The following is a 14,177-nucleotide window of genomic DNA, read 5'->3' as shown; positions in this document are numbered from 1 at the left end:
GGCTACTAACAGTCTGTGGTAGCTGACAAACTGAGCTGTTTCTAGGTAAGTTTGATTTACCCCCTATCTAGTCTGACTGATGAACTAAGCTCTGTGTAAGGAGATTTCTTCTATTCCTCATCAGCTGATATTTAGTGTACCATGCAGCATTGTTTTATAATCTTTTGAAATCATGAAACATAGTTACAAGTAATGTGAATACATGAGGACATTCTCACTATATAAATAGAAAAGCCTGTTAAACGCTAACAAAGCCAAGGAGCATTTTATTTCCAAACTACTGTTTTCTTCCACTGGGAAATTTTATCTGTAATAAAAAAAGCACATCTGAGGAGGCTGTAATGGGCTGCTTAAAAACAAGCAAACCAAACAAATAAACCAGAAAACCCACACACAAATCCTGAGAGAAAAGCCATGAGAATAATTAGATATTTGTGCCATGAAAGCATTAAAAACAAAAATACAAAGTGTGCTATATTTAAATTAACTTTAATAAGAAGTACAAAAAGATAATGTTAAGCAATATTTTGCATGTGATTAATAAATATTCTTCAATAGCAAGCAAAGTGACACATTCAAACATAAATCAAGTTATTTCTTTTACATTTTAGAAAAGTAACAACTTTTTCCAGTTAAAACAAGGTCACAAATTACAGAATATTATCATCCTCTTTAATTATTTGTAACTATGAAACCTATTAAATAAAGTGAACTTTCACCCAGAAGATTTTATATGACATTGATGTTCAAGGTTAAGAATACTTACATTTATCATGCAGTTTCTTACTGTGTATATTTGATTGGTGTTCAGTTTTCTTTAGAATTATTGGTTCCATTATTCCTTTTTCCACATTTCTTGTTAATACACTGAAAACATATATTTTCACACTCCCATACATTTTCACATCTAATTGACTCACTAAAATAAATTTGTTATTCAATATATAAATGTTTTCTGACTGCAGTCCAGCTGAGAAATTGTTAACGTCTGAATCAGACTCCACATTACTTTTATTATTTTTCTTTTATCAAGACTTATTCTAATCACTTTCATTAAAATTAAAGTGCCTTTAAAGTTTTCCTAGTAAAGTGACTATGCTCAAAGGTAGAGGGTGAAGGAATGCTTAGGAACTGATTTTTTAACAGTTTATAGATATGGTGAATATTGTATGTATTTATTCTAATAGATGTAAAGTACTACACTGCTTTCCATGCTAATGCTAAGCTATAGTAGCCTTAAAACTGATAAATTCAGCAAAAATGAACATTAAAGAATATCAAAAGCAGTTGATCAAAGCATTCTCTTGTTCCATTCTTTCCATCCCCGACAGAATAGATGGATGGATGAAATACTGGAAAAGAAATAAACTTCAACTTGCTGATTCTTACCTTTGTATATCAGATGAATGAAAGCACTCAGTGCAATCATTAAACATCTTGAATGCATAAACATGTGCTCCAGGCAACTTGATCAAGTGAAGAATTGTTATATAAGGATTTTAAGTTTGAAAACAATATAACTTTTAAATAATATAACAACAAGTATATTCATATATATTTATGTAGACACCAACACTAGAGGAAGAGTATTCATAATCTTGCATATTTTCAAATATCCTCCAAATTCCTTTTTGAGAGTGTTAGCACCCACTCCTCACTCACAACACTTTTAAAACACTTTTAAAGGGCACTAAAATGAGCCACAGTTAAAACTGACATCAGGTCTCATACTTCAGTATGGTTGGAGGGCCCAAGTGTACTCCAAGGTGTATTGCCCTTTTAGAAAAAAAAACCAACTCAGTGACTTCCATGATATAAAGGAACATGCTTAGGAACATAATCAGTTTTCCTTTAAATTCAGCCCAAGTTTTGCCCCAATCACAGCCGAAGAGGTCAAGCCCTCAAACCTTAGCCTCCCCCAGTAACACTTGATTAGGTCTTACTGAGCACAAGAATTTACCTAGAGAGATCTAAATCTAGAAGAAAGAAAATTAAATAAAGTAGAGGAAAACAACCTTTTCTATACTTAACGTATGCCATTCATTGAAACAAACTTTTGAGACTTGAACTTAAATTTAATTACTGAAGTTCTAAAGTGATGAAAACACTGATTTTCAGTAGGCTGGAACTAATATTAGAATTTATAATAGCAGAATTAAAAGTTCTGGCTGGTAGGGAGTTTGGGTTACCTACAGAAATGAAGCACGGGAGGGATCCCCAGAACTAGGAAAAAAAAAAAAAAAAAAAAAAAAAGAAAGAAATGTTAAAGATATGCAAGTTGGCAGCATTCTAGCTAAGGATATATTGTCATTTTGAAGGGGTGGAAGTAATATCAAAAATCTACTTTCTAAAAAGCCACCTATTTTAATGGAGGCTGTAGTATGACATGCCTTTTTTTCCCCCTTATTTTAATGTTTAAAGGTCAAATTTTACCACATTCAGAGATTCTATTTAGATTTATTCAGACAATTGCATTTTTATCATATTCTGCTTTTGTTTTGTTTTTATTTTTGTTTCAATGAAGCCATGTAAATTCTGTGGTTCATTTTTGAATGTTATCTTACTCTGTTTCAAAACTCATTATTACCTATTTACTTTACCATTCTGTGTTTGTACATAGTGAACTGACATCTTCACATCCATACTTAAATTCTCTTTCATTCAAATCTGCTAGGAATGGACAGAAGTGTAAACTTTATTTGTTTTATAAAAAGCCAAAGCAAGAACTTGTGCCATACTGACTTTTCAGAACATGAATGAGAAGTATGGAGAATTAATATTGGCTATCTATCTGTGCATAAGTGAAAGTCACACCTCTTAAGAAAATAAATCCTGGTATTAACTAATTTCTACTTTACTCCAGATGCTTTTTTCCTTTTTCTGCCTTAGTTCTCAGAAACTGCAGGAAGCACCCACCATTTTGCATGCTTTCCATAACTTGTCAGTAGGAGCCTTTCCATTTCAAAGGCACAAATCGTTTCCCTCAAGTTCAGCAGAATTATACTTGGAGTATTTCAATTTTATATGCTCTAAAAGTTACTTTTCCTAAACACATGTATAGCAACAAAAGCTGAGAACTGAACCTGAATAAAAATACACATTACCTCCTTCAATAATTTTTCGTCAGTCATCTGACAATCCACAGACACAGTAGCACTGTCATTTTCTTCTCTTTACCACTCCTCAATATATCCATACCTTCCTCCAGCTGCTTTTGGTTGTTTTCACACTGGTACAAGTCAGCCCACTTTACAGTCTCACCACCCCATGTAATCTATAACCACTGGGAAGAGAAGGTGATTCGGTAACGTTCCTGTCTGGAGTCTAGTGAAGCTCTTTTGTTCTCTCTTCCATGACTATAAAGGCAGACCATCTTCTTAATTTACAGAATCACAGAATTATCAAGGTTGGAAAAGACCTAGAAGATCATCTAGTCCAACCACTACCAATACTTCCCAGCTAAATCATATTCCTAAGTATTCATATTTAGCATGATATTCCTATTTAGCATGATGTTCAGCAGTATGAGTAGTCTCCCAAGCCAAAACTCCTGTCTCACAGTACCTACTATAATATATATTTTTAAAGATATTCAGTAATGCAGCAGTTATGAGTTGATTTGCCCAGATATGGAAAGTAAAGTTCATTGGCTACAACATGATCAAAAATTCTGGAACCTCAGTTTTAAAAGCAATCTGTTAAGAAGCCTCCAGCAGACAACCCTGGCTGATAAACCCTGCTGATCTCTATATTCTTCATGCTGATATATAAATTACTGTTAAATTACTGACCGCATGCATCCAGAATTGCATGTTCCAGTACTACACTGGAAACTTACTCTATTAACCTTGTTCAGATTTAAGATAATTCCAATCCATGTTTACTGCAACATTGTATCATTGCATTTATCTATTTGTTTCTTAAGTTACATAGAAAAATGATATGACACCCTGATCCAAGAATAACAGAAAAAATAAATTAAATTAGCATGTCAATCAGAATTTCACAGATAGATTCCATGTGCAGTTCTCAGAGAGTGGTGATGTGCATTTGTTCACTCGTGCTCTCTAAGTATTTAATATACCAGCAAGTCTTAAATGAAATAAAAGAAAATTTCATGTGTTTGGCACATGCATTTCTGAAACGAGCTTTAAACTCACATTCACAGGAGTTATATCATTAAATGGAAAGAAGGTCTGTTTTCAGTGTTCCCTGCATGATGCCTGTGTTCACTTATCCAGCTGTCTAACAAGTATACAATTTCTGTGTAATCAATTTACTTTTTTTCTCCATTTCAGTACTGAAATAATAATGCAGACTCCTTTCGCCCCCTTGACACTGCCTGAATGCAAACCAACTGAACTGAATGTAAAATCGAACATTTATTTAGCACAAACACTTCTAAAACCATGCTGATGCCCACAGGAACTGCATGTGGCTATTTAACATGATTAATGGAGTGAATTTATATAGCAAGCTTATTTTTCTATATTAGCATGTGATAAAAGTATTTTCAGCACATGATAAATGCCTCTTTGACTTGATTGTCTCTAGATATAAGACATAGAGAAAATAATCAGTGAATGAAAAAACCATTGCACCCAATAGAAACAGTAGCAGTAGAGCTGGCTAATGTGAGACAGCACCAAGCTTCTTGTGCAAACTGCAGAAATTTTTTTGCATGCAGTGAAAATTACACAGATGTTATCTACCAGGAAAAAAAAAAAAAAAAAAAAAAAACAAAAAAAAAAAAAAAGGAAAAGAGGAAAAAAGAAACAAACAAACAAAAACTTGTACAGGCAAAAGCATTTGAGGGTATCTGTTCTTGTGTAAAGATGCAAAATCCTTCCTTATAAGGTAATCCAACATGTGTCTGAGTGCAGGCACGTTTACAGCGGGGAGAGTTCTGACTACACAGTACCAACCGTAGAGAAATACACAATATTATTTGAACACCGTGAAGTATTTGGAGTACCTGGGATATGGACAAGGGTGAAATACAAACTTCCCCTTCTCAAAGCCCAGTCAGTGAGGTTCAGAGAGTCCCTACATCTTGCTGGCATGAACTGAAAGTAAGAACTCTCTCTAGGTCACAGAAGGAAGACCTCAACTACAGAAAACATAATCAAGCTACTCAAGTCCAAGAGCAGTTAAGCATGGGCCTCCATTAAACTATACAGTCAGAGCCCTTTGCCAAAAACAGAGTTAAAAGTGAAGGGGATTTTCTACAGTTCTAATATTTACAATTATTTGTACATATGTACATATTTATATATTCATACCTGGACAATGTGACAATAAAGGGATAATTAACAATTACAAAGAAAACATTTTATAAATGTGTAACTATATCATGAAAGAAACCTCTTTTATTGCTTGCCTTCCAGCCTTATGCTCATAATCACACTATTGCACACATCTCCACATTACATGGAAGATCTACATTTGTATATAAATATATATGAAAATAAGGATATTTTTAATATTATGAGTAAAGTGCTTTTTTTTTAACTACTGTTGATGAGAAAGGCTTAATCTGAAAGTTTAATCAGAGGGACTTAAAGGGATACACACCTTGTCCACACTTCTCCCTTTATTTTGCTGTCTTCTTTATTTTGCTGATGTTAACTCTGTCTTAACTATTAATTATATTCATAAAATGCATTTGTGACCTTGGCATCTATACAGTCACACAAAGTACAAAACAGAATCACATTAAAAGCAAAGAAAATGCAAGAAAACAAAACAACAAATAAAAGCAGTTTCTTTTTGTTGTTTTTAGCACATTTCCATGTCTTAAGATAGTCTTTTATTTAATTTTAGAAATATTTTTACAACTTTGTTAAACTCTGAACATACCTATTTTATGCACTATACTCAAATACTGTACAAAACTGCAATAAATGACACTATACGACTACATATGTCTACTAGAAGACATCATCATAAAAGTGTATCTTTTCCTAACGGTCAACTAATAACTGCTAATGTATGTGTGAATCAAAATATTTTTGACTGGTCACATATACTAAATTCTAAATGCAGTACACAATTACTACTTACGTTATGATTTACCAGGCCTTTAGGGGCATAAAGAATCTTTGCAAAGGCTCAGATGAAAAACAATTTTACTGATCAGTATTAAATGTTCATATAAAATTGCAAATGGCAGATCCAATTTTGTTATATTCATATATATGAAATACAGTTGATACCTACTGATGATGCATGACCTTTTATTAAAAAAATAACATTCAAATCTTAGCAAAACCATTTTTAGTATACAAAGTTGTTGGAAATTTATGTCAGCGAAAGGTAAAGTTGCAATTTACAAAAGCAGCAGTAAATTTTATTCATATGGACAATTTCCTGAACTTAAATCATGAATTCTTGTTTCCTTTGAAAACAATTTCTGGGGAAAATGCAGGCAAATCCTTTAACGGCAGGTTTTAGAATAACACTGAGCAAGATAAAGAATGTATTATGTTACTAACATACTTAACCTTGAAAAATTTTTGAGTGATTTTTATGAAGCTGACAATAACCTGATTAAGAACAAAATCAAGAAGCAGAAAAATCAAGAAACAGAAAAATCCAACTTTGTTAAGCCAGAAAACCTGGTTTAGCAACACCAAATTAAGAAAACAGTGAAGAGTAAAAGCTGATTAATATTAGAAATCTGCTCAACACTTTTTCTCTGAAATTAACTGTAGTAGTTTATTAACAAGTTCAAACAGGACAGAAGTAAGAAACTTGTGGCTTTTGCAATATAGTAGCCTTTACTACCTCCTCAGCCTAACTAGTATCCAGAATTAATGTGAATAACAGAACTGTACGACCTCCGTACTCTTATGTACATGGGTACCACTATTGTATGAAACAATTATACTCTTTTAAAAAAATCATTTTTAAATGACAATTCCTTTCATTAAAGTAGAATCAGTTACTTTGTAGAAAAATATTTTAACTTTAAATTAAAAAAATACTGTTCCTAAATAATTATGTAGGATCATATCTTTATTTCTTTGTACGGAGAGAATATAATTCTGTATATTTGAATCCTAGTTTAACAGAGCTCCCCTGGGTATAACTTTTAAAGAGTTGGCTATATTTGCCATGGGTGCTATCTGTTTACAGACCCATGAATTAACACTGTGTCCCTCCTTTGGAGATACACAGATAAGACGTTTATATACACTCTGTACATAATGGTTCACAGATTAGCAGTTATTAGTCGTACTGTACATAGCGAACAACCTATCTGATTAGAATGATGTTTTAAGTCCTCAGTGCAATTCAGGTTTTAGGTTGATGGTGCAAAGCCAAGTAAAACAGGCTCCCTGTTTAAATATGTAGCCCAATACACTAAATTAAATGTACCAAATAAGACTGGAAACACTATTCTAGACATTCTGTCAATTTTACTAACACTGTTGAATGTCTTCTTTGCTTCCTGTGGCTTAGCTTCTGGTTTTGCCTTGTTGGGTTCTGCAGTTGTAGCGCTCTTGGAGATGGTTGGTAGCACTGAGTCCTTGGTAATATTTGGAGCATAGTTGGCAACCGCTACTGCATAGGCATTGTTTTTCTTAATGACAGATGCTTTTTCTTTTTTCTATTAGAGACAGCATGAAGTTAAATATTTAATCTCTATTTGCCATATCAGACTTAACATAGCATTACCAATACAAAACAAACAATAAAGTATATTAAAATAAGAGTCAAGAATGACATCATGGTAAATTCAGGTTTATAGAAAAATATATCCTACCCAAAAACAACATATAGGCAACATACAGAATGTTTTAAAAACATGGACTCCTACACCATCCATTAAAAATCCTACCAAAGTTTTATGAGCAAGAGTCTGTTACTGTGATTGTAAGGATAACTGGAAAAGTCAGCCTTACTCAAAGAGTTTTGTTTCTAGCTCCTCACAACAGAACTCCTAACAACATTTTACAGTGTTCTCAGTTAAGACGACTAGAAGGAGAAAAAGAGAGGAACAGAAAAAAATTACCAAGAACTGTAACAAAATGAAAAGCATCCTTGCCATACAAATTAACATCATATGATATGTCAACCAAAAAAAAACAGAGAAATTTCATTAACAGTCTACATTTTTAATCTGTTATGTATTGTTCTCTGCACATTCAAAATGCTGAGAAACCATCGGTAAACTGAACTTCACATCTACTCCTATCATCTGTGAAGAAAAAATTAGTATATCCTAATTTTAGGAGAACCGCACAATTCAGAGTACTCTTTGTCAAAAGAATTGCAGAGATAGTAGCCACAATTAATAGAGATCACAGTAACATTCTTGCTTTTTCTGTGGAATAAAGTTATGCTCTCAGAATTCATCTACTGAAAAAAAATAAGGGATACAAAATACATATGTTGCTCTGAAAGTAATGTTCCTATTTATTTCTATGGAAACTACAACAGGTACAGAGCACAATAACACTTTTTGATAGAGCAAATTCTCAGCTACAAGACAGTTTTTCAACATAGTAACCACCTTTAAACTACTCATTTTCACCTGCAATGAAGAAAAATCTGTGTGCTGCACTCATACAAATCTGTTCCAGTGGAGATGACTCGCTGTTGGTGTTGCCACTGCTGAAATATGCCACCCACCACCTCACTGTGCTTGCATTCGGTTTGATCTCCATAAACATTTATCAAATGTCGATGAATATCAGTGGGTGCCATTTTTTCCATATGGAGGAATTCAGTGACATGCCTTTGTTTCGTGCATACTTCCATGTCAGATGCCATTCTGTCGGGCTGCACCTCCAGTGTCGTTTTCAACAAAATTTAACAGAATATTGATGGGTAAGTTGAGCCTCTACTGCCAACATCATCTTTTGATGTCATGGACCAAAATAATAAAATAGGAGGCATTACTCTCAGAGCAAGACTTGTATGTTGAACTTAGATTCCTAGCAGACAGAGCTTGGTACAGTGCAGGGAAGTTTGTCTCCAAGTGAAAACACAGCTGAACAAGCTTTAGCCCAGATGCTTCATAACACCATCAGATTTTACAAAATATTTATGAAATTAAATAAATATAAGCAAGGCACATAAAGTTTTTGTTTGTTTGTTTCTTTATTTTTTAATGATTTCTTTACTCTGGCAAGTGTGCATTTAAGATTTGCCCTGAAAGAACCTTGCAGGCAACCCAGACAAGGGTCAGTCACTTAGTGAAATTCATTCTGTATTTGTATTGCGGACAGCTAGATGGCTAGGACCCTGTGACACAGTGCGGTCACAAGCTACAGGATAATAATCCTGTCACCTTACCAGGCTTTCTTGTTAACTGCTGTGAATGTCCTCCACTTTCCTCAGAAACCTTATGAAAAGGTTATTGTCACAAGAATAAACTATTATAAGTAAATAAAGAGGAGGAAAATAATACATTAAACACTGCTAAAAATTGAAGTAGCCTCATTTTGAGAAATAAAAATTCTTACATAGCTTTTTCTCACATATTAAATAATGCAGATTAAAGAAATGGCCATGAAAAATGAAAATGATGCAGATACATCCATGAGTGTGTATATGTTGCATATATTCAGAAAGCCCACATAAAGCTTTTTTTCATATCACCAGTGACACTACTCACCTCAAATGAAACAATTAGTAGATGATTTGACTGTATTGTAGGGCCGGTTATTTTTTGTGAGTAACTTCTCAGAATATGTATATGATTTATGTTTCAAAGTGATTTAAAGTTCAAGCTAGTTAATCTTTAATATGATGGAGAAAATTACTTATAAAGTCCTAAATAGTATTCTCAGAACTACTTTATTCATCCTTTATTTTCCCTCACCAATGAGTGTCTTTTCTTATGATTTGAACGTCGTGCGTTTTCTAGTAATAGCCAACTTAAAAAGAAACAAACAAACAAATGTATTGCAGTTGTATACTACACTTGATTGGAAATAGGGCTATTTCCTAAGGACTTACCTTATCATTCACTACACTTTTTCCATCCCAAGCCCATCCTCGTTTTGTGAAGTAATTCACTGTTGCAAATTCAATGAGTGCAGAAAACACAAAGGCATAGCACACAGCTATAAACCAATCCATAGCAGTAGCATATGATACTTTTGGCAGTGAGTGTCTTGCACTGATGCTCAGTGTCGTCATTGTCAACACAGTAGTAACTCCTGTTAAGGGATAAAAAAAAAAGAACATCAACAATTTTACTTGGATTTTGAATGTTAAAATACAAAACAAAAAACAAAGTGGAAAAATTGCTTGTCTAAGGCGGTGTCGTATTAAAGGCTACATCTGGAGTTTCTTTTGAAGCATTTAAGTCCAAGATCATTATTTAAAAGTCAGTTTAAAAAATTCTTTTAAAGTTTTCTTTACAGATCTCTTTATTTACAGATTCTCCTTTGTACCTTTTTCTTTTTTTTTTTCCCCTCAGGTATTTTAGTAAGAAAAGTTTTATACAGGTGCCCAAAAAACACCTGGTTTTACTGCAGTGGCTACGAGTCTGGCATCCATCTTTCCAAGAGTATCATACAATCTAACATTTTTTTGAGGAGAAATAACTAAATATATATGTCTGTGATTAGTTTTCTTTCCAACCAGCCAGTGACACAGTTGAAGACCTAAACTGGTTAATTTTCATTCAGATTTTCGGAACAAGATTTTATCTTTCCTAGAACAGCATATTGATTTTGACAGGCAAGATTACTACAACTGTATAAGATATGTCAGAAAGTAAGACTTGATTATGCAAGAGTGCTGTTCTTCAGCGCGACAGTTATTAAAAGCACTTTACAATACTTAATGAAAACCCAGTAGGAAGCCAGAAATTCTACAAAAACAAACAAACAAACAAAAACAAAACAACAACAAACAAAAAAACCTAAGAAAAATAAATCAGAAAATGGATACTTGAGAAGGAAATATGAGACCATTATTCTGAATGCTTTAGCAAGAAGAAACTCACAGACAGAAATGAAATCTCCATTCCTTAAGCAAATCAGTTCACAGAATCACAAAATCACAGAATTATCAAGGTTGGAAAAGACCTAGAAAATTATCTAGTCCAACCATTACCAATACTTCCAGGCTAAGTCATATTCCTCAACACCACATCCAAGAGTTTTTTGAACACTCCCATTGTCGGTGACTCCACTACCTCCCTGGGCAGTGCATTCCAATGCCTGACTACTCTTTCCGGAAAGTAATACTTCCTAATGTCCAGCCTGAATCTCCCCTGATGCAGCTTAAAACCATTCCCTTTAGTTCTATCACTGATTACACGAGAGAAGAGGCCAATCCCCAGCTCACTACAACCCCCTTTCAGGAAGTTATAGAGAGCTATGAGGTCTCCCCTAAGCCTCCTCTTCTCCAGGCTGAACAATCCTAACTCCCTCAGCCGCTCCTCATAAGGCCTGTGCTCCAGATCCCTCACCAGCTTTGTAGCCCTCCTCTGAACACGTTCCAGGGCCGCAATGTCTTTCTTGCAGTGGGGGGTCCAAAACTGAACACAGTACTCGAGGTGCGGCTGCACAAATGCCGAGTACAGGGGGACAATTACCTCCCTGTTCCTGCTAGTAACACTGTTTTTGATGCAAGCCAGTATGCCATTGGCCTTCTTGGCCACCCAGGCACACTGTCGGCTCATGTTCAGCCAAGCATCAATCAGTACCCCCAGGTCCGTTTCCTCAACACAGTCCTCTAGCCACTCCGCCCCAAGCCTATAGCGCTGCTATGGGGTTGTTGTGGCCAAAGTGCAGAACCCAGCATTTGGTCTTGTTGAACCTCATCCCGTTGGCTTCAGCCCAGCTCTCCAACCTATCCAGATCCCTCTGCAGGGACTCTCTACCCTCAGGCAGATCGACACTCTCTGCCAATTTGGTGTCATCCACAAACTTACTGAGGATGCACTCAATGCCCTCATCCAAGTCATCAATAAAGATGTTGAAGAGGACAGGTCCCAGCACCAACCCCTGGGGAACACCACTCATGACTGGTCTCCAACTGGATTTAACTCCATTTACCACCACTCTCTGGGCCCAGCCCTCCAGCCAGCTCCTTACCCAGCTGAGAGTGTACTCATCCAAGCCACGGGCTGCCAGCTTTTGAAGGAGAACAGCATGGGAGACAGTGTCAAAGGCTTTGCTGAAATCTAGGTAGACCACATCAACAGCCTTTACCTTGTCCACCAGACAGGTCACTAAATCGTAGAAGGAGATCAGATTGGTCAAGCAGGACCTGCCCTTCATGAACCTATGCTGGCTAGGTCTGATCTCCTGGTCATCCCACACCTGCCTTGTGATCTCCCTCAAGACAATTCATTCCATTACCTTCCCTGGCACCGAGGTCAGGCTAACAGGCCTGTAGTTCCCTGGATCCTCCTTACAATCTTTCTTGTAAATGGGGGTCACGTTGGCAAGCCTCCAGTCTTCCAGGACCTCACCCATTAACAGGGAGCACTGAAAGATTACGGAAAGCGGCTCAGCGATCACCTCCACCAGTTCCTTCAGCACTCTAGGGTGAATCTCATCCAAACCCATGGACTTGTGGCAGTCCAGTTGGAGTAGTAATTCCCTGACCGCTTACACATGAGGGGGAGTTCTTACACATGAGGCTAAATCACACTTGGACAAACTAAACTATTCCCTTTGTGGTACACCATTACATATGTTTCCAGAAGAAAAAGCAATACAAAGTGAAATACTTAGCATAGATCAGTAAACCTGCACTCCATTAACAGGCTAAGGAGCTTCCAAAGCTATGAAACTGGAAACAGCTTCAAAAACTGTGAACTCATAAAATTGTTGTCACAAGAATCCCAAGAGAAAAAAAATCACTCTCCCTAAATCAGATCCTCTGTTTTAAGCAATCTTTCACCTAGGATCTGCAGGACCAACCTAGATCACACATTTATTCTGCTAGAAGAGAAGCATTTTTAATCTCTGGGGAAAATAGAAGTAGCAGCTACACCTACTCAGGCCTTTTCAAGCTTTACAAATTCTATCCTTTCTGTAAAGAATTTTCACCTCTGTGGCTGTTACAAAAGACAACAAAGCAGCCAGTGATGCTCTCCCTTGATGTGCATCCAGAGGTCATGATTCCAAAAGAAAGACAAGACACAAAAATATCTGCTGATTAACTCAGTAACCACAAATCTAAGCAGACATAATTCACTAATTGCTATTTTTTTGCTTCCATATATTAAAGAGGGGAATTTGGTCTGGAGTGAGTTGTGATGTTGTGATCTATAGCCTGTACAGCGACAAGGAAGCAAATTTTGTTGTATGAAAGTGGGTAGACAATGTATTTTGTGAAAAATTTTTTCTCCTCTGACACTTAGACAACATATGGCTTAATTATTTTCCACATCTCAGGGAAAATACAGTCTATCTTACATTAAAAATTATCATATGCAAATTTTAACACAGGTCTTGAGCTAGAGAGAAGTAATTTTAATTACACAGAAGTATCAGTGAAGTGATTGTTTCTCAGAGATACAGTGACCTTATCCATATGCAAATGTATGCTGTTGATAAGGTAGTGTCATGTTTAAGACCTACATTTTAGAATAAACTAAGCTTCTTGAAGATTCATTGTCTTCTTCAGAAATCTTATTTAAGATTAACTGTTGACCTTTTCTAGTCTCAATTAAAACAACACGAATTTACATCTTGCATCTTGCTACCAGTTGATAACTTCTCTGTCAAGTTCAGCAAGCCCTGAAACTTTGTGACTCAAATGCTAATCACATAGTACATTGTCAGACAGTTGCCAATACAGTTTAATTTATTCCTGTATTCTATAAATTGAAGCTATCACATTCATTTAACCTGAATTGAGTGGGATAAATAAATAAATAAATGGAAAGTTAATCTGTGATGATCTCATCTGAGGAAACTCAGTGATTATACACTTTCTATTCTTCAGTCAAACAGATGATTAAGTAACTTGAAAAAGCAGTATCTTCAAGCCACTTTTAAGAAAAAGGAACAAATGAAAATAACCTGCTTCCTTATCACTGCTTAGCCCACATCACTTACGAACTAGAGTTCTCCTTATAATAAGAGGCAATCAAAATAATAGAGGAAACCAAGCTCCTACCTTAGATCATATATTACACCAAACAGTCTAAGTAACTTCACAGACTATGTAGAGATGGCATCTTATCTCACTATGAT

At 35.5% G+C, this 14,177-nt stretch overlaps 1 protein-coding gene across 1 annotated transcript in view; it reads right to left on the bottom strand.

The window, feature by feature from the left end:
- Window positions 1–473: 473 nt before the first annotated feature.
- The window catches only part of GABRA2 (gamma-aminobutyric acid type A receptor subunit alpha2), a 55,495-nt gene continuing 41,791 nt past the window's right edge, over window positions 474–14,177 (bottom strand). Inside the window, exons 8-9 of the mRNA XM_032444111.1 lie at window positions 9,970–10,172; window positions 474–7,612 (exon numbers count right to left, since the gene is read on the bottom strand). Of these exons, the coding sequence (XP_032300002.1) occupies window positions 7,304–7,612; window positions 9,970–10,172 (512 nt within the window). The 3' untranslated portion in view covers window positions 474–7,303. The remainder of the gene's footprint in view (window positions 7,613–9,969; window positions 10,173–14,177) is intronic.

This window comes from Coturnix japonica, chromosome 4 (assembly GCF_001577835.2).
Source record: "Coturnix japonica isolate 7356 chromosome 4, Coturnix japonica 2.1, whole genome shotgun sequence".
In the NCBI taxonomy this organism is placed as follows: domain Eukaryota; kingdom Metazoa; phylum Chordata; class Aves; order Galliformes; family Phasianidae; genus Coturnix; species Coturnix japonica.
Note: the sequence above shows the minus strand (reverse complement) of the source record. Positions and strands in the feature narration are given on the sequence as shown.